General features: G+C 41.8%; 2 protein-coding genes across 4 annotated transcripts; one reads left to right on the top strand and one right to left on the bottom strand.

Moving 5' to 3' along the window:
• The first annotated feature begins 8207 nt into the window (after positions 1-8207).
• On the top strand, positions 8208-10142 carry LOC136373580 (C1GALT1-specific chaperone 1-like). Of its 3 annotated transcripts, none has more exons than XM_066338496.1 (2): positions 8208-8226; positions 8748-10142. In XM_066338496.1, the coding sequence occupies exon 2, from the start codon at positions 8753-8755 to the stop codon at positions 9707-9709; it is 957 nt and encodes a 318-aa protein (XP_066194593.1). In that variant the 5' UTR covers positions 8208-8226; positions 8748-8752; the 3' UTR covers positions 9710-10142. The 3 variants fall into 3 exon arrangements, with proteins under 3 accessions (XP_066194593.1, XP_066194591.1, XP_066194594.1); XM_066338494.1 differs by lacking the exon at positions 8208-8226 and adding an exon at positions 8239-8279; XM_066338497.1 differs by lacking the exon at positions 8208-8226 and adding an exon at positions 8318-8336.
• A 2649-nt stretch (positions 10143-12791) lies between these two features.
• On the bottom strand, positions 12792-19076 carry MCTS1 (MCTS1 re-initiation and release factor). Its single transcript, XM_066339295.1, has 6 exons — positions 18947-19076; positions 18233-18385; positions 17427-17524; positions 16228-16361; positions 15132-15199; positions 12792-13014 (listed from the first exon to the last, which is right to left on the bottom strand). The coding sequence occupies exons 1-6, from the start codon at positions 18955-18957 to the stop codon at positions 12933-12935; spliced, it is 546 nt and encodes a 181-aa protein (XP_066195392.1). The 5' UTR covers positions 18958-19076; the 3' UTR covers positions 12792-12932.
• Positions 19077-20756: the final 1680 nt, after the last annotated feature.

Genomic DNA, 20756 nt, shown 5'->3' with positions numbered 1-20756 from the left:
TCACCGCCCCAAAAAATGGAGGACGAGGAAGAAGGAGAAGTTCATAAGGTACCACCCAAATTCCACCATCTTGTCCCCATTTACTTCTATTCTAAAAATTCTAAAACTATTAAATTCTACATCATCTACTGTGCTAGACTACAATTTTCACATCCTGGAAGTTTGTAATTACTTCTGCAATGTTGAAAGCTTTTCCCATGGATCAAAATCAAACCCGGTGTCTTCCTGGGCTCTGTGCCAAGGTCTCCGAGCCCCCTCGACCATCTCCACACCCCCCTGTCCAGGGCTCAAACTCCTTTCCTCAGGTCCCAGGCCATCCAAGGGGATGTCCTGGACTCCAACAGACACTGTATTTTTTTGTCTGGTTGAGATTAATAACTAAAACTGATTCAGCACTGAGAATCTTCTAACTTTGTCCTGATCAGGAAAAAAACATGTTCAATTATGAGATTACTAAAATCATTAAAATTCTATTTCAGAGAACTGCTGTTAAGTGATATTTTTGCTCTTCAAATTAGAAGACAGGATTAATAAGTGAATCCAAAGACTTAGTTATTTATATTTGGTGTGTTTTTTTCACAATAGAAAGAATGACTTGAGCAGAAATCCATTAAAATTTTTAGTATTCCCATGCTAGTCTGATTCTAAGCTTTTCCATTAAGTAGCACAGTCATAATGGCATTAACCTACTTAAGCAGCAAAACCAGCACATAATTATCACTTTTAATTCAATCTTTTAGCATGTGAATAGATACTGTACATCACTGACAATTCACATTCCTAAAGAGATTTTTCTATTCTGTCATAGCAGCTTCACCTCCTCTTGTACTGATATAACTGATCCAAGCATGTATAATTTTTTCCTCAAGAAATATTACTCAGATTAATGAGATGGCAAATTTAAACCCAGAGCTGTAGCAATCAGCTTAAAATAGATGTTTAGATATGAGCAGGAACTAGGGCACAAATACTCATGTACCAGCATATCATCATCTTAAACCATGAGCATACTCTCCAAATTATGAGTATGTTTGATATTGCACATATTGAAAACAACTGTCCCACATAGTATAAAGTATATGGAAGCTCAGTAGAAATTAGGAGAGAAGACTATGCAGCACATAATATCCTTCTCTTGCCTCTCAGAAAAACCATCTATCTATTTTAAAGGGACCTCCTTTTCTTGGGACTTAAGACGTGTGACATGTTTGTGCCTACAGCCCCATCACAGTACCTACAGCAGTGGCAATGGCCTGCTCCCTGCAAGACTGCTGGGACATATTGCTGGTGCAAACAAACCAAAATTCACTTCCTGTCACTGCCATCCTCAGTGTCAGCCCTGCAGGGAGTCAGGAGTAGTAATGACTATTGTAGGCTCAGGGATCTCCAGGGGCCTTTCCCTTGGTGCTCCCTTGCATACAACTGCCCCTCTGTCACACTGTAGATACTACCATTGAGCTAGGGAGCAGTGGGACCTTTGCATTTTTATATATTTGTTAAAGGACTCCATAAAGGCCAGTAAAAGGTAGAGCACAGGAGTGCTGTGCTTTACTTGTAAACAGTACACCTACCTTTTGCAAAAAGCTGCAGCACAGCAGCTGTGCAAGTGACAAGTTTAAATACCCACTATTAAATACCCATTAACTTATACCCAAGTTTAAACAGCCCACTATTTCCAAACACAACAGAAAGAAACCAGGCAGCAGGCTTCGACTGCCAGGCCGAGTCTTTGTGAGGCAACACAGCACTGTCAACATCTGTTTTAAAGATAAATAGGCTGAAATCTAACACATCACTGTCCTCAGAAGCAGCAAACTCAGACCCTGTCCACTCTTCTCTCTTGCCCACAGTCTATGCCACTGCCTGCTCCCATGGGCTGCCATTGGCACTGCTTACATCACTGCTTCCCCAGAAACTAAACAGCTCTCTACACCTGATCAAGTGCTGAAGTGACAGCATCCCCTCCTACACAGAACAAGCTCTCTCTTCACAGGTCCTCAGCTGGCAGGGAAAGATGAAACAGTTCGTCCCACACCCCAGGACCAGGCATTTAATGTCCATGGTCTATCTCCTCTGCATCACAAATCTAAAGTTGCAATACAGGGTTCTGAGTTCTGCTCTAACATCATTAGTATGTATAACTTTAGTATAAATAAGATTAGTTTGTTTGTTGCAAACACATATCTAGCAGACATTTCTTCCTCTACACATAGAGCTCAGGAGTCTCCTATTTCAACACTGCTGTAAGAAAGCATATGTCTTCTTGTAGAATCTGATACTTCAGAGCCTGGATTTCCTTAGAAAAATGAAGAGATGTCAACATTGGGTACAAGAAAACATCTTGTGGAAGCTACTGTCATTCAGGTCTGTCTTATGCCCTATTTCCATTCTTCCTCTTTCTTCTCTTCCCTTAGTGGGTTAATGTCAACACAAATTCACAGGTCTTTCCATCTAGTGACAATAGCCACTTACTCACCATAAGCCCTTTTACAAAAAAATGCCATGCCAGAAGCTTTTGTGTCTCTCCAGACTGCAGGTAGCCAAACCAAGGCAACGTCTAAAATATATTTTCTCAGACACTGGAACAGAATCCATGTTAACCAAAACACAAGCCTGCTCCTGTGCTCAGGTTCCATAAGCTGTCTACAAATTACATCAAAGCAGCTCCAAAAGAGCAAGGTTGCCCTTCTGGCTTCTAAGTCTACGTCACTGCTGCTCACAATGGTGCTTCTTACCTACACAATGTGAGCCTGCAAAATTTAGGACCATAATTTTCTGCAGAGGGCCTTTTTCAAACAATCCCAGACTGACAAAACTAATTAAAGATGGCTGCAAAATCACTTCATCATTGTTTTATGCATTTTATTTTAAAGATCTATTAAGAGCCCATTCTTTCTAGTAGAACACTATTTTCATCTCAGCTTTTCTTTTCCTTTGCAACCTTGAAAATAAGATTTCCCTGGGGGTTGTGGGTTTGTTGTTGTTGTTGTTGTTGTTGTGTTTGTTTGGGGGTTTTTTTGGTTTTGGTTGGTTGGGTTTTGGGTTGGTTTTTTTGGTTGGTTGGTTTTTTGGTTTTGGTTTTTGTGTCTGCTTCTATTTGATCAACTGTCGTGGAGATCAAAGGCATGATTTATACTTGGAGTGAAGGTTGAGCAATTCCAGACTGGGCCCTTTGGCCTGCAGAGCCTCCAGGCCACATGGACGCAGTCAGAAATTCACTAGAAATTCACATTTCACCCTAAGGTGTCCCGAGGAATAATGGGTTTCTAAATGGAGAAGTGTAGTACTGACACTTTAGCCACCTTGAGACTGAGATAAATAAGGCTTGCTTGCATTCTTTGTATGCCCTGTAATTGTAAACTATTTTGTGAATCTATGTAAGTCACTGTCCAGAAACAATAAATGGGAGAACGACATGGTAGCCACATTGGTTGAGACATGTCATTTACTCTGTCCAGTCTCCTATTAATCAGAGACAATCAATAATGATTTATTTTTTCCTGTGCTTCCAAGAGAGTTAACATTAAAATGTTGAAAGTAGTTTCTATTCTCTTTCAGCTGAATTTGTGCACTGGAGCCATTCACAATGATGTCAGCTCAGCTCTAGGTATTGTCCCTGATAGTTCAATTCCAGCTGAATTGCTGAAGCCAGCAGGACATTAGCATTCATTTGATTGATTTAGCATACTCAGAGAATAAGATGGGTTTTGTATTCAGTGACACACATGAAAAGCTGAAGAAATTACAAAACAGTCCAAAGTTCTTTTGGAGTCACATATCTTTTCCTTCTCACATACCTTCCTGTGCTTGACAGCACCACCTAAATAACAGCCATTTCAATGCCAAGCCCTTTCTTGACAATTTTCATGGAAGAAAGATGAGAGAAAAGTGATATAAAACTATTGTTTAACATAGTTCATCAATTTAACAGATTTCAGGACTAAAAGACCATATTATGCATTACCTTCTATAAATATAGGAGATTTTCAACTATAATTTCTGCATTTTGTCCAACAATTGGATATGTTATAAATTATTAGAAGTCAATTCAAAATAGAAGAATTTATTTAGCAATTTTTCCAAAATCAAATTGAAAGGCCATAATAAAATCGGACAACATTGATCTAATGCTGGGTGGGCAGAGTGACAGTAACAAAGGTACCATCCAACCTTGACCACACACACTGGGTCTCAGCTTATGGGTTTTATACAGTTTATTTACCCTGAGGCTAAGTCCATTGAAAGTCCAAATATTCATGTATTCCTTTATTTCCAAGCGAAGTTTAGAAAGGGCTTCCCGTAATTATGAAAAGACAATTTGATAGTCTTCCTGGATTTCTTCTTTGCGGTGTTGATTTGATCATCCTCCGAATCCCCACCAAGATTGATATCAGATGTTGAGCAGCCATGAAGGGGAGGCCCATCCTTGATGAATGGACCATCTCCAGTCTGGCCATGTAATTTCTGCTGCAAATGTTGTGGTTTCACAGCTTGAACAATAGGCCTTGGAATCTTGGAGACGCCCTCGAGTAGCTTTTAATAGACCAAACGTTTGATACAATATTATATACATGAATTTATACATTACATTTACCACAGAGAGAAGACTTTTTCAAAGGTAAATACTTAAGTCTGAGTTCTGAAATAAGTATTAAAAATATAACACTTGATGGCTTTAAAACTTTCTTCTCTTGTCCAGTGCCTACCCTTATGATAAGGTTTTGGTGTTATATGTGACTCAAGATGCACATGACCAACAAAGAGTTTGTGTCGTTTCAGATTCCAGATTCTTGAATGTAAAACTAAAGTGAAGAAGAGAATGCAGGACAAAATTTTCAGAAGAGGTGGCTAAAGTTTGGCTCAGGAATCCATCTGCCTCCAAAAAAAAATGCTGAGCTGAGCAGGTGCCTGTGAACTGAAGGAAGAATTGGCTCTGTTTTCCTTCAAAGTAGAATCTCTGCCTCACTATTTTATGACTTAAAAGCAGGGATTCCCAAACTTTTCATCAACTGGACTGAAGATCTCAGCAGATATGTTTGTTCAATTATATGCTTTATGGGCTGCATGAAACTATAGGAAGGACTGTACTGTAAGTGTGGTATATTTTGTGGAATTAATTTGTGTTTTATTGTAAAATGTGGTATAAAATTATTCATGTGAAATAAAAGTGTTAGGGAATTGTGCTGCCTCTGCCAGGAACAGGGAAAGCAGCCCATTTGCAATAGAAAGAAGGGTGGCACCAAAAGAAGAGGGTCTCCTCCAAAGATGGGATTGCCAATGACCTAGTGATCAACACCTGATGGACATCTTACCTACGTCGGCCTGGGTGTGCATCCCAATGCCTGGTTCCTCTAAATGTAATCAAATGTCCATCCCTGCCCAGAAAACTATTCATTGGACCAGCAGCAAGGAGAAAAAGAAATATGAATATGCAAAGAAGACAAGAAGGACAAAAGGAAGAAGCAACTCACTATTCAGTCGAAAAACTGTATAAAAACCAACCCTGCAAACACACACTGTGAATGGGGGAATTGGGTGTGATAGATGCTGGATCTGAGGTTCAGCCAATACCGACCCCAGGCTCAGTTCTTTGCTTGTGGCTTTCTCAAGCTTGAATTTAGCAACTTTTCAATAAATTTCTTTATTGATAAAATTGGTTGATCATTTATTACAGAAACAGAACATAGCTGCCCCCTTCTTAAAAACCATCTTCCTGCACCATCTCTGTTGGCTCCAGTGGGTGTTCAGCTACTCAAAGTGAGTTTGCAACCTTTCTCCGTTACAAGATTTGGTTGGTTCCCAGCCAAAAGCAGAGTGACTTCAAATACTAATACTTAAGAAAAATTTCTTGTAGCAATTTGAGATGGATATTTAACAGGAGTACATGTGTGTCTAAATGAGCTCCAAAATACTTAACAATCACTGTTGTGAAACCTTATACATTACTATGCCATTTTAGTCTTTTTAACACCAAGCAACAATTTCTGAAGCTAGAGAGTCTCTCTGGGTTGATAGTATGCTTGCCATGCTGCTTAGACTTCCTCTTCACTGATACACTGCTGGATAAAAGCAATGTTGAAAAGACATTAAAGCAACAGTCAAGATCTGTAGCTACATTAGTGATTCTTTCCTAGAAAGACCTAGAAAGAGCCTCACTGAAGTGAAACAGGAAAATAATTTGTTGAAGCATCTGCTGAAGGAGTGAGTTCCAACTCATTCAAATCTCTCTTAAGTACATGATCAAGCAACTGCTGAAGCCCTGAAAGCCACAATTGGTTCTGCAAACAGGAGATACCAAAAGAAGCTTTGAACTCATCTCCAGTCTCTGGTATGTGATTAAAACCTGGCTGTCCACATATTTATTCCTTTAAAACAGTCAGATGGGAAAATACAGGAGGCGTGACATTCCCATAGTGCAGCAACAGAACTACCTGTACAAGCGGACAGTACTCTCCTGACACTGTCTGTAACTGGCATTTAGTTCCACTAAACTGAGCCATTTTGGACATGCACTGACCCAACCAAAGGAATTATTTTGTAATGTTTTTACTTGAACCTCAACCAATTGTTCCCCAGGCCCAGAAGAGCTAAGCAATTGTCTTACAGGACTTTATGCCAAATATAACATTGATGAATGTTGAATTCTACAGTACAGCCAGAAGCCTAAAAAAACCCCTGACCAAATACTGAGGCATCTGAGGCACCCAGACAGATGCCATAAAATTCAGAGCACCTCAGTTGTAAATTGACTAATATAAAACCTGCTAAATTCATCCAACCAGGACACACTTTATAATACAGGGGAAACCTATACAGAACTTTATCCTAATCACTGTGTTGGCCTAAGGGTACAGTTTGAGCAGCTAACAAAGAGACAAAACCTCTTTCATGTAAAACCTCTTTTCTTTTTTTTTTTTTTTTTTTTTTTTTTCCCCAAGGTGCAGGTGGAAAAAGGGAGCAAACAATTGTTCTGTCATGCTCATTCAAATAAGGTGTCAACTCCAAGTTTTTGGGAGTTCATGTGTAGAAAGAGATTCTGACAATCTAGAGATCAGGACAATTATCACTGAAGAAAAGAAAAAGTCATATTAGTTGAAAATAAGATTTTTGGTTTATTCTAAGTATTAACTAACTTTGTGTGTATTGTGCTCTCTGCTGGGGAGGCAGAAAAACAAGTGAAATGTACCATGCTTTACGCACTGTTTATTGTATTGGTTAGGATATTTATAGCAGTATCTCCAGGATTTGACCCTGGATATACCTGAAATACTGATATACTTGTTATATATTTGATCCTATATCCAATATACTTGGATAGATTTGATTTTATCCTTGATACAGTTTAAGGCCAGTTGTGCCTTCCCTTTACTATTCTGTCCTCCTTCGTATACCTTCTCATTTAAAAGCAGAGTTTGTGCTGAAAAGTTCAGCTTTTCTTGCAAGAACTTTTCTTGAGATGCAAGTTGAGCTCTGGGTGGGAGCCCAAGGCGAGTTCTGAACTGCCAACCTTTGGGACAACAAAGGGCATAAAAGATGGGTGATGCCATCCAGGAGAATGGAAACAGTGACATAGCACGCGCTGGGAACTGCCGATCTTTTTGGGTAACAAAGGAGACGAGGACGGGTGTCAGTGAGGTGGATGGACAGAGGGACGGGGGCAGGAGCACAGGCCTGAGGAGGGAGAGTGAGACTTGTGAGAGGAGACACTGTGACTGGATAAGAGCCCAGGCGTTGCTTATTTGGGATTCTCCTTGGAGACACTAGCTAGAGCTCTTTACGCGTTGCTGCGCCGGGAACAAATCCCTTTATGGGACGAGGCACCTGAGAGTCAGCTATGGGAAACCTGGTCTGACTGTGCGAGCGGGGTGTGTGGGGAGCCAGGCGGGGGAGCCGCCGTGCCACTGGCGCCGCCATGACGAGGCTTCTGTCGCAGCGGCGACTGTCTCTGGCGCTGGGAGCCTGACTGCCAAGGGTGTCGTGAACGGCCAGACTGGGAAGGCTCTTCACCAGCTGCGCTGGCACGGCAGGGGCCGCGGCTGTCCCCGCAGCGCTCTGCGGGCGGCCGGGCAGCGCTCTGCGGGCGGCCCCTCAGCGGAGCGCGCGGGCGGGGCGGCGCCGTCACGTAGGCAGGGCGGCGCGCGCTCCGCCAGGCGGCGCCCCCGCCCCCGCGAGCCCGCGGCGCTTCCGGCGGCGCAGGAAGGGCGCTTCCGGCGGCGCGCGGCTGCGGTGAGCGGCGGGGCTGCCGGGCCGCGGCTCGGGGCGCTGCCACGGGAGCGGCGGTACCGCAGGGCGGCGGGTGCAGAGCTCGGGGAGCTGCGATACCGCCGGGGCAGCGGGTCGGGGAGCAGCGGCGGCTCCGGCGCCGAATGCCGTGGAGCGGGGCAGGGGGAGGCCGGGCTCCGGGAAGGCTCCCCGGGAAACGCCGCCGCGCGCGGGTCGCGATGTGTCCGCGTCAGCGCCCGAGCCCGTCCCGCGGCCTCTCGGTGCTGCGGGCGAGGAGGCGGGGGGCCCGGAGCCGTGCGGTCACGGCAGCGGAGAGGGGCCGGTGCCCGCGGCTCGTGTTGTACCGTTACCGAGAGCCGCCACCGGGAGCCTGCATACCGCCACCGCTTTCACCAGGCTTGACCTGGTGCGGGTGATACGGGAACTGCAGCTGGGCTTAGAAATTGGGGACTGCGTTAGAACCACATGGAACCCGCGCTGGTGCACTTACTGCTTTTAGTTCTTACAGCGTGTCTCTTTTCTAGGAAAAATGATTTCTGAAAGCAGCTCCTTCATCAAGGGTGTGGTGCTCGGAGGAGCCTTCTGTATGTTGGTTACACTCCTCGGACACATTAAGGTGGGCCATGGGACCAAAGCACATCACCACGAGCATCATCACATCCAGGCTCCCAACAAGGAAGATGTCTTAAACCTTTCAGAAGGTGAACGCGTGGAGCTTAGCAAAAGCATCCGTGTTTACTGTATCATCCTTGTCAAACCAAAAGATCTGGGGCATTGGGCTGCAGCAAGGGAGACCTGGAGCAAGCACTGTGACAAGGCAGAATTCTACAGCTCAGAAAATGTCAAAGTGTTCGATTCTGTAGCTGTCAATGCAAATGATATGTGGGTGATGATGCGGAAGGCTTACAAGATAACATATGAACGCTATAAGGATGAATTCAGCTGGTTCTTCCTCGCATATCCAACAACATTTGCTATAATTGAAAATCTCAAGTATTTCTTGCTGAAAAAAGACCCCTCACAGCCTTTTTACATAGGCCACACTGTGAAATCTGGTGACCTCGAGTATGTAGATGGCGAGGGAGGAATTGTCTTAAGCATTGAGTCACTGAGACGACTCTCCCTCGTTCTTGGAGACCCTGACAAGTGTCCAGAGCAGGGAGGTGTGATTTGGAAACTCGCAGAGGACAAACAGCTGGCAATCTGCCTGAAGTACACCGGCGTGTTTGCTGAAAACGCCGAAGATTCGGAAGGGAAAGACGTCTTTAACACCAAATCCGTCGGGGCCCTCATCAAGGAGGCCATGTCCACACACCCGCAGCAGGTGGTGGACGGCTGCTGCTCCGACATGGCCATCACCTTCAGCGGGCTGGCCCCCAACCACATGCACGTGATGATGTACGGGGTGTACAGGCTCAGGCCCTATGGCCACTCGTACAGGGATGCCCTGGTCTTCCTTCCCCCGCCAGGCTCAGACAATGACTGATGTGTCCTCAGGGAAGGCCTGAGGAACTGAGGAGTCAGCTCTTCTCACAACACACGGTTGTACTGACACATTCTGGTACTGGTGTACAGGTGTTTTTTTGCACACTGAGGGTTGGTGAAGCTCTTAATTTTAAAAGTGTAAGGGGATTTTTTTTTCTAAATCTTTTGTAGAGCAATGCTTCTGGCTTTTGGCAGTGCTGGAATGAAATGATTAAAATAAGCTGTAAATGTTTATTATGAAAGGAAATTAAGTTTATAGGGGGGGGTTTGTACATGTAAATATTTATTAATGAAAACTCAAATGAACTTTAGTCTACTCTTACAAATATATTTTTGCAAGAATTTGAGTGTTTCAGTTCTTCCAGGCATTTCTAGAATGTCTTTATATCTTTCTAAGACGTACCAATAAACCTGACTACAGATTCAGTCTCAAAGACTGTAACTTTAGGCTATTTCTTTTACACTGAACTACACATTAGCTTGAGCTTATACAGCACCTGCCACCTCATGTACAGCCTTCTAACAACAGGAAGTAGGGTGACAAGAAATCTTGCAGCAGAGTATTATCAAGTGCCCTTTGGACTACTGTTTCTAAGCAGACAAAAGAAAAAGATAAACCGTATTTGAATAGGTATTAACGTGGTCAGGGAGTCTGTTGGCACAAGATTAATTGCACATGTACCAAGTTTCACTCCATCTATAAGTATGTTAGAATAAAGGTTCAGTATTATTTTTACTCCTGTTAGTGGGTGCTAATAGTAAATAGTTTACAAGGAAGAAGTCAGTTAATTATCAGTACAATCTGGTGTTTGGTTTGGGGTTTTTTGATGGTGGGTTTTTTTTGTTTTGTTGGGGGGGAGGGGGGTGGTGTTTGGTTTTTTTTTTTAAGGATAGAGTGCACTCAGTTTTATGTTAAGTTCCTTGGTCACACTCCTGTTCACTCACGGCATGTGCAAACAGCAATTCAGTACTTGTTCCGTGTAGAATTCACTGACCTGACATGAGTGTTTCAAGAATTGAGGAAGGTACTACATCCGTCTGTTACATCCAGGATTATAACAGACTTTGTTGGTTGACTACAATAGGCATAAAACATGGGAGCAGACTGTGTTATCTCACCTTTAACCAACCAGTTGTAACACCCTACCCTGAGCTGCAGGTGGGGAAGTGAAACAGTTGCTTCAGAGCTGATGAGACTATCCATAGCTTGGTTTTTTTCTCTTTTAAGCATCAGGGTTTTGACAAGAAAGGTAAGACAACTACTCAGACCCCCATACAAGCTCCCACAGCTCAGCTGCTTTTTGAAAGGTGAGACAAGATGCATCTTCTCATCCTCACTGTCAGTCAGAGCTTAGTTGACAGCAACACAAACACACAATTGCTGCCAAAACCTAGATGGAACTTGTACCTTTCATGTTTTGCTAAACTGGTGTATAAATTAAGCCTGATTTGATTTGTATCTTCTTACAGAATAATACAGCTGCAAGAACTTTGACACAACCAGATAAAGAAATAAAACCTTTCATTTCAGTGTTTCTAATGATTAAAAACAGTTCTGAGCCCCCTGCAGCAACAGCAGTCATAAGAGAATGACAGTGAACAATTCCAACAAGAAAAAATCTCATTTGTCAATGATTTGAGGTGCTGTAGGACAACAGGAAGAGATAAGATGGAAAGGTAAAAAAACAAAGTACAAAAGGCAAGATTAGCTCATTTTACACCAAAAAAAAAAAAAAAAACAAAAACACAAAACAAAAAAACCCCCACCTGAAGCATAAACTGATTTCCCATAGTACTAACCAGAAATCAGTACATTTACAATGAAATCTTTAAGATGCACATAAATGTTCACCAGCATTCTCAAGGTGTGAGGTTTGATCAGAACTTTGTCTGCAACACTGCTTAAATTTTGTCTTCCTACACTGACAAATAGTTTCAGATTTACTCTGTCGTTTTCAGAAGTACAGCCTTGTAAATAATTTTACAGAATTTTAAAAGCAGCATCTATTAGACAATACATTCCTTTTGCCATGTCTTAACTTGGCTTTAGAATCAGGTGGAGAACACCTTGGCTACTATCATCTGTAAAGGCCCCTAGGTGGGGAAACTCAAGCCTGCAGAACAGCACCAAGACAAGGCACTGGCACACAAAGTTACATTCTGCTGTTGTAAGATTCATGTGTTAGACTTAAAATATTAATGAATGCTTCCAGAGACAGTTATGAGTGGTAGACCTTAAGTTTCCTAAATTTATTACAGTATTCCATTTTTCCATAGGCATAGCTTTGGGTATGCTGAACAAAGGATTGGGTTATGCAGACAGACACACAGTGCTTCTGAACCATTCTGTAGCTGTATTGGGGACACGTGGCAGTGTGCACAAGCTGAGAGCTCTTCGTGTTCTGCCTGAAAAAGTTGCTCCTGGCTGCACTGAAAAACGTGTTTTGCTGTCATGCATTTATTTAACAGTGGTTTTGTTTCTGCTCCTAAAATAAGGCGGCACACAGGGAGTAGAGAGTGTCAGGCACCAGTGTGGCACACACTTCACTGGGAGTGTCGCCACCATTACTACAAACTCCACTAGGAGAGCAGTATCAAAGGACTGGCAGGTAGAAATCTGAACGAACATACGGTCTTCAGATATGAGCCACCACAAAAGAATTTATAATCCACATATCAGGTCCCAGTTCATAAATCCTATACAGATAAATGCATATTAAAAAGAGAAAACCCTTAAGTAAAATGAAGTTAATGCTCTTAATAAGTTAAAAAATGTCAGAAAACCTGATTTCTCCACGTTCAATAAACTAGGTAGACTAACCAGATGTCAATCAGAAGAAAAAATCTGAAATGCTTCAGAGGTTTTATAAACCATGTTTATATTTCACACATACTTAATATAACTCTTTTAGAAGGGCACAAAAATGTAAACATTTCTTGGCTTTTTCCTCCTTTCCATTTGAAACAGTCTACTCACAGTCCATGCAGAATCTTTCATCAGATATCTTCAGTCACTGAAGACTTAGGTTTAAGACAAATAACTGTAATAAAAAGAAATCTAGAAAACTATCGTAGCCTAACAGTACTTTTGCATTCAATTGATTTATTTAGCATAGCCACAGAACAAAATAATTTGTACATTCAGTCACATTAAAAACAAGGAATTACAAAGCAGTCCACATTTAATCTAAGTGCATTCCTTTGGAGTAACAGTTCCTGTTGTTTCATTTGTATGTCTTCATATGCCAAAGGCCATCATTTAAATAGTGGATATTTTCAATACCAATCCCTTTGTTGACCTTCTCACTGTAGAAGGAAAAACGTACAGAAGTATTAGCTAGCTTAAATTAGAGGGTACTGGGCACTACAAAATATATTATTTCAAGTAAAAATGGCAGCATTTGTCAAAGAGAAAGCTATCAACCACAAAGTCATTATCTTCCACAGCAGGTGGATAAGAAATAATATTTGTTATTACATGTGTCCACACTGCTGACTGATAAGAGGACAATATTTACCTTCCACATTTTTTCAACAGCTTTCCACAGTATTTTTACTATTTCCTTGTGGGACACAGTTCTTCAGACAAGACTTCTGCTACTTTTTTTAATTTTACCATTTCTCTATCAAAGTAGCACAGCAGTTGTGAGCCCTCCCCTCCCAGCAAAGGATGTGTAGTACCAGACAACTGGAGTGTGGAATCTAACAAGTTCTGATTCCAAGTGTGCCATTGACACAACCAAATGCAGGTGAGCTGCCTTACTTCTAGCTGCAGGTTACCTACTCACTTAATAAAGAATTAAAAATGCTAAATTTATGTGCCAAGGACTTCTAGTTTGCTTCAGACATGCTATCCTCTATAGTATTTTATCTTTTGAGTCATGTCATCTTTTAAAAATTGCTGGTTTGTGTCTGCATTGAATGTGTAATATTTTTCCAGTTAAAAAAAAAAAAAAAAAAAAAAAAAAAAAAGAACTAGTTTTGCCACACTAAACAAGAAAAATCTCTTTCTGGGAGTGAGAACAAGTTTCATTTCCATGGGGAATATAATTAATTCTATTTACACCAAGTGTTCTATTACTGACACAACCTGTCCAAAAGTAATCAGGAAGGAAAATGCTGCTAACACAGTATTAACACATTACATGTAGTAATCACACCAAGAGATTGAAATGCCACTGCATAAACCAGGAAATTGTGGAACAGTGTCACAGAAAAAAGCTAAGACGCTGCAGAGAGGAGTATCATTTCATCTTCCTCTTCTGTTCATGTTGCTTCTCACAGGAACAGGATATTCAGCTGCAAGGCTGGTGGATTTGAAGTTAGGTACACAAAGGACCTTGGTTTCCAATTATCTCAGTGAATCACTGCACTCTTAGGACTGGGACACAAGTAGCTTTTCTTTCCACTTACTCTTGGAGTCTTTTGAAGCACCACAAAGAATCCTGAAGAATGTAATTCCTCAACAGCTACAGCAAGTCCAAATCCAGGTTTCTGCAGTCCCACTCTATCCCTGTTCTCTAAGACATTCCCAACTCTCTGCCTCGTGCTACTATTACCACCTAGGACAGGCTTCTGCTGAGAATTACCCACACAAGAAAAGTGACTTGTTTTCACCAAAAAAGCTTCCTCACTGCCACAAATGACAGATGGGTCTGGAAACCAATACAGCCCAAACCTGCTGGGTGCACCTCACATCCTGCAAGACGTTAATAGAACTTAAAATGACAAAGTGATTTAGCTACTTATAATTTAGCACTACCTGAAAGCCAAGAACAACTAACATGCATTTCCATTTTCTATCTCTTTTCTTTCTCAAATGGTTTTCAGCTTATCCCCCAAGCAGACCTCCAAATTTCACAAGAGGCTCAGCTAAGTTAGCAGAGCAAGCAAGAATGCTACATGTGGGTATACCCTAAAGAAAAAGAGCAGGCCACAGAGAAAAACAAGCCTAGACAGGCAACCAAACTCCAGGAGGACTTGAGTCTCTGCTGTCCCTGCAGGACAACAATCTCTTCAATGTTTTCAATCTTCTCAAATCCAAATTACATCTCTTGCCTAGCCCAGGTATTAAATACTTAGCAAAAAGTATGTTTTTTGTTCAACAAGATCTTTGAGAAAGTATGATCAGAGCACTAGAAACACTAACATTCAGTAGCAGTACTAAAGTTTTGTGTCTTAAAATCCATACTCAGATGAAAAGACCCATTTTGATTCCCAATAAGGAGAGAAGACATTCCCTGCCTCATTTTCTTTCCCTGAATACCACTCAACAAAATGAAATCTTACAAACTCTGTACCTGAACAAGACACGCTGCAACAGCAATATAGTAACTTTGACAGTGGTGCCTATGGGGTCCAAACTAACATGGTAACAACAAAGGACAGGTTATATTTCAGCTTACATGTTATAAAACACTTACATGTCCTCAGCTGACATCTTCATTACTCCCACACATAATGCGTGTTGTTTTCCCTCTGCCATTATTGCCTACAAATTATTGCTAAGGAAAACAGCATTCTTTTTAAATTATTTCAGAAAAGTAAAAGCAATATGAAGAAATTACTTCCAAAAACACTTTCAAAAGCCAGTGTTGAACTTTTAACCTTTTAGTAATTCTAGAGCTCCAGCTCTTAAGGATAAGCAAAACAATGCACTGAATTTAACAACTGAATCAGTGTGTAGAACAAAGCATGTATTTATGACCGTGGAACAGCAATTACAGAAAAAATCTCCCAGTGCTGCATTTCCTCCTTTGTGCCCAACACTGAGATGACAGTCTCTGCCCTACTGGAACAAAACAAGCACATGTTTGTGGGGCCATTATAGATTCCAAGGCACAGAAGAACTGAGACACCAATTTAAAAAACACAAGTACTGAAATCACGTGTCCTTTTCAGAGTTCAGCAACACGTGATGTTAACTGCTGATCTTTTCCTATAGCATCTAACTAACAACAAAAGCAGCACGGATTGGAGTTATAAATGCTCTACTTGTTCAGAATTCTTTTCTGAGTAATATAATGAGTGAATTAGCACATTTTCCTCATTTTACATATGCTACCTTCATCAGACACTTAGAGCAAGTCCTGACTGCAGTGAAGCTGACCCTAAACATCTTTCCTAATTCCCTTAGAACAGGAGACAATTCTTCTGAAGGGAATACAAGATTGACTAAGGAGATAGGAGACAAATTACACTGCACCTAATCTACTTTAACCGTTCACCATAAAATCACTAAGGAGCTGCACTTACTAGTGAGATTAATGGAACAGCGGCCCACCCAATGGTACAGCAGAAATAGTTATGTGGTTTGGAACATACAGTAAATGAAAGAATATGAACAATTTTAAATTTGCCAAGCAGTATCTAAATCTCTGCAGCTCCTTTCTGATTACTAGTTATTTATTGAAATCCAATTAAAATCCAAAGCAATACAAATAATGATCAACTGAGAACACAAGAATAGAAAATTAACTCATCTCACAGTGAGCAGTAATTCACAGTTAAGAAGGATACAACGACAGTGTCAACAGCAGCAGGGTAAAGCTTTGCTCCAGGAGACGTCAGGCCAGGGCACATTATATTGGCTCCACTCAGGACAAATTTAATGGCACCTTTATCAACCTGCTGATGCGGGAGAATAAATGGGTCTAGGAGGGGAAAGATACAGCACAAAAATTAATACAGCACCATGACAACATGAATAGCTCATTATCAAGTCAGTTTAAGTGGGACAATTAGACATAGAGTGTCCTATGCAAGGGTAGGAAGTTTGAGAAACAATTACCAGAGCTCCTGCTGGGCAGCACCATCCAGAAGGACACAAATACTGACCCAAAAGGACACAGGTAGTGTCCTCCCAGACCACATCTTTTATCTAAGAACCAAACGTAATCCAGCACTTCAGGCACTGCACATTCGCAGACCCATAGAGACTGAGTGACAACTTTCCTCTAGGGAAAACAACCACCCAGGTGCCCATCCTACGAGATCTTAAAACCAAGGAGACTCAAATCCTGCAAACTCCATGTACTCTTGCAAGTTACTCCAACATGAAAGAAAAACAACTTAATGTTAACGGAACAAAAAAGGCAAACATGGACAAAATTCGTGAAAGCTGTCAGCTCTTCAAGCCATCCTGCAAGTGCAGGCATCCTCTTGAAGTATTTCCAGCACTGAGATATGAATAATGTTTTTTGGGATCCAAAACAGAGTAACACAATCAAGCAGAACAGCAAGAAAAACACTGCAAGAGTAAATTGTGAAAAGTAAAAAGCATGCAGTATAAGTTCCTACAGGAGACGGATATACATTACATCATTAAACTCAGGAAGACAGAATATTTTTCTAGTAAGAACTTACAAGTATTTGTATAACAAAATTTGAAAGAAAAAATATAGGGACCAACAATAGCAAATTTATATCCCTATCCTAGGGGAGCCTCTCAAGATTTTTTTACAGAGCTTTGTACAATTAAATTCTTACTTACCAAAGTTCAGATTGCTTAACATATAGCTTAGAAGCAATTCACATAGACGTTTGAAACAGAAAATTAATAAATTTCAGTTAAGAAAGGATAATGTATCTTTAAGATCTATTCTGGAATATGCATGGAATATATGGAATGGAAGCTCTTTTTAATTTGATTCCACAGATGTCCTGTGGAATCACACTCACCTTTCTCTTCCCAGCACAACCACCCTCAAGAAACTTACATTTGTGAAGCAACCTTAGCGTTGGGTAAAAAATCCCCTCTCTTTGCCTGAAGAACAGCAACTCTCCATTCACAGTGAGAATTTCTATATGTTCATGACTGCAAGATTAAAAAAAAAAAAATCCAAGAACTACTTAACCCTTCTATAGTTTAAATACAGTATTTTATTATATGGAGTCTGGTATATCTTAACACCTGACAACAAAAACAGTCAATTCGCAACATTTAAAACTAAAAATATTATCCTTTCATATGACTTTTTCTTCAGCAATGGTCTCCTGTTCACTTCTTCACCCTTTGAGAAAAAGAAACCTACTGACAAAATACACAAACTGTATTTCTTTGGGCATTGCTTTTTGAGGGCAATACAAAGAGTCAGTAAGGAGAAGAACTCAGCAAAAATGTACTACCCTCTATTCAGAAAAATGGATAATAACCAAGATAATATATGGAAGACCAAATATAGTACAAAATGTTCCTGACAGGAATCCAAACAATTTTGAGCTTCCATGTCCATAAAGCTGAATGCTTCCCTTCAACAACAGGCTGATCCTTGGAGACTGTAGATACACTGCATATTAACTACTGGCAGCATTTTTAAGTTCCTCAAGCATCCCACTAGCATCTGCCTTCAAAGTGCAATAAGCACATGCCAACTTTCTAGTTTGGCCACAACACAGACTACTAGCTATTAAGACATGATGGATGCCTATCAAAAATGCTAGGTTTATCGACTGTACCAAGTAAATATATAAAGGAAGCAATCCTAGCATCTTAAAAGCAATGTTTAAGTGAAAAGATACTTACCATCTTACTATTTTGACAGGATCTTTCTTTGGCATGATTTGGTTTAACCATGGTTCAATAACAGGAAATTGATCTATCAGTTGATTCTTGATGCCTTTAATAACTGAAGTCTTTAGCTGGATACAGTTTGATACATTCTCCTTTTCATCAAATCTGTCAAGTGAGTGAAAGTATTTTAGACATGCACAATTTGCTGCACAAAAGTTGCGTTTTTCAGAATCTGTCTTTAGAAATGTTTATAAATTTACTGTAAAAGTCTAATAGACTGACTGTCCGGCTTTCAAATGCAAAATTTCATGAGGCTTAAATTTGTCTCCTGATCTGGGCTGGGGAAGGGCAGGGGGTCCCCCCTCAGTAGCATCTGTACGGCCACAAAACACGTGTTTAATCTCCTAGATAACCCCTGGCACGCAATGCTATTTTATTCAACTCCAAGAGTACTTTGCTGGTAGCACAAACACCCACAGCCCCGTCCCGATGCGAATCCTCCACGTCCACCACAGAAATACGAACGGCGCTTTCTACCAGCCGAAGTTGTGACAAGTTAATGACTCGGCTCCCTTTAACGAGCGGGTGCCCGAGGCAAAGCCGAGGGCTGCGGGTGGCGCTGCCCGAGGAGGCCGCGGGGCCGCTCCCGCCGCCGCAGCGCCGAGCCCGGGGCTGAGGGGGCGCGGGGCCCCTTCCCTCCCCCGCGCCTCCCACGGCGACACTCACTTCTTGAACATCCTGCGGGCGGGGGGCGCCGGGCGGGCAGGCCGGGGCCGGCGGGCACGCACAGCCTCGGCGCGGCTCACACGCGGCTCGGCCGGGCCGTCCCTCCCTGCGCGCCCGCCGGAAGCGCCGCTCCATCGCCGCGGAACGGGCGGGGCCAGCCGGCAGCGCGGCGCCTGTGCCGCGGTCCCCGCCGTCATCTCCTGCCTGCCGCCTGCACGACAGCGGCCGCAGTGCGCTTTAATAACAAACAGGTGCTTGGTAGGTACAGGCACGGCGCTGTTCTCCCAGGTAGTGTATCGCTTTTCGGTAAAATAAGAGCAAAGTGCTAATGGCTACTGCCGTAATTTAAACACAAAATACGTGTCACTGGAAAAAAACTCGGCCATCTTCGTAACTAGCAGAGCAGAAGCTATCCTCCAGCTTTAGAGCAGGACATAAGATCCTGTCAACAGCATTCTAGGGGAGGGCAAATGAGTTATGGTCAAACAGCAGATACTGAAGCCGTCCAGGGAATCAGTCCCAGGTGACAGTGCCACACCTTAAGGTGGGGAGGGAGCAGAAGCCTGGCTTGCCGAGAAGATCCCGGCTGCTAGGCAGAGAGATGGATTCTGGTGTAGAGGACCATCCATAATGTTTATTAGAATCAAATTACGTTTTACTTGGTTATGGTTGCAGCAATTGTGAATAGAAAACTGTAGGCAGATAGAATTTACCACACTGCTTTTTCACCCTTTGAGAAGCAGTGTTTGTTCTGTTTCTTTTTAGCGTCATAGAAGTGGTACCACTAGCATAAAGGAAAGGGAGGAGAAGACATACAAGACCAGGTTACCATTATGCTAACAACCAAGTTCATTTTCCCATACAAAACAATTTAATCACCTCTGATAGTACAACAAGTAATTAACATCTAACACTTAAAAGTTACATTAGCCAAAGTAAAATCAAGCTTTACACATGGTATCATTCAAATAGTGCAGCACAGCCTCCAAACAAACACACTAATAATTTTTTAAAAGGATAGGAATGAACTATGGCATTACGTAAATACTCAAGCATTTCACTCATGAATGCCACCATCATCTACTTCGCAGCATCACTAAAAATACTGAGTTATAATCAAGAATTCAATTTTAACTGAAACACTGTGACTCTGCTCATCCCCAGGATTAGAAAGTGAGAATGAGAGTTTATCACACTGACAAACTATTCCATATGTTCTAGTGATCCTCAAAAAATAATCATTTTATCAAATAATACTTTGCCATGAAAACAACCACATTTTTAAAAACTGTAATGAAAAATTCATCATATTCTACCTCAAATGATAGAAACACAAGGTGAACTTCTACGCTTCTTGAGAAAGACAGCACATCTCACTGAAGTCACCTAAGCCACTGTTTTCATGCCTGCCTAAAACAGCAAGATTAGGCCCAAATTTTCAAACATTGCCTTTGTCAAGAGGAAGGTGTTGCCTCTATACTTCTACTACCTTAAAACAGTTAGACCACTGCTTCCTTCAGGTTCCCTTCAGGGCTGAGCTAACCTTAAGTCTGGTCTCAATTTCTCCATCTTCTCTTCCAAATGTTTTTTTTTTGCTGGGGTAGCTGCAGACTTCAGGCCCAGGTAACTGCTCAGCCAATCTAAAGGCGCTTGTACAGAGGATTTTTGAAGAAGGCTCCAAGGACCTAGGCTGGACTTCATTAAGACGGCTCTCAGTGTTACTGTTCAGCCTTAACACCAAAAAGCTGGAGACATTTGCTCTGGTTGCAGGGTCACTTTTAAGTACCAACATTTTAAAAGCATAGTACCT

The sequence above is a fragment of the Sylvia atricapilla genome, chromosome Z, assembly GCF_009819655.1.
Source record: "Sylvia atricapilla isolate bSylAtr1 chromosome Z, bSylAtr1.pri, whole genome shotgun sequence".
Taxonomy (NCBI): domain Eukaryota; kingdom Metazoa; phylum Chordata; class Aves; order Passeriformes; family Sylviidae; genus Sylvia; species Sylvia atricapilla.
The sequence above is the reverse complement of the archived record's forward strand: the minus strand, read 5'-3'. Positions and strand labels throughout refer to the sequence as shown.

Bases quoted from the DNA above. Each gene is read 5' to 3' on its own strand.
- LOC136373580 (XM_066338496.1), top strand. From the start codon at position 8,753: ATGATTTCTGAAAGCAGCTCCTTCATCAAGGGTGTGGTGCTCGGAGGA.
- MCTS1 (XM_066339295.1), bottom strand. The intron at 16,362-17,426 runs GTAAGTTTCTTG...TTCCCCTCCTAG, and splicing joins GCTAAGGTTGCTTCACAAAT to ACCCATTTATTCTCCCGCAT. The intron at 13,015-15,131 runs GTAAGTGTTTTA...TTCCTTCTACAG, and splicing joins AAGATGTCAGCTGAGGACAT to TGAGAAGGTCAACAAAGGGA.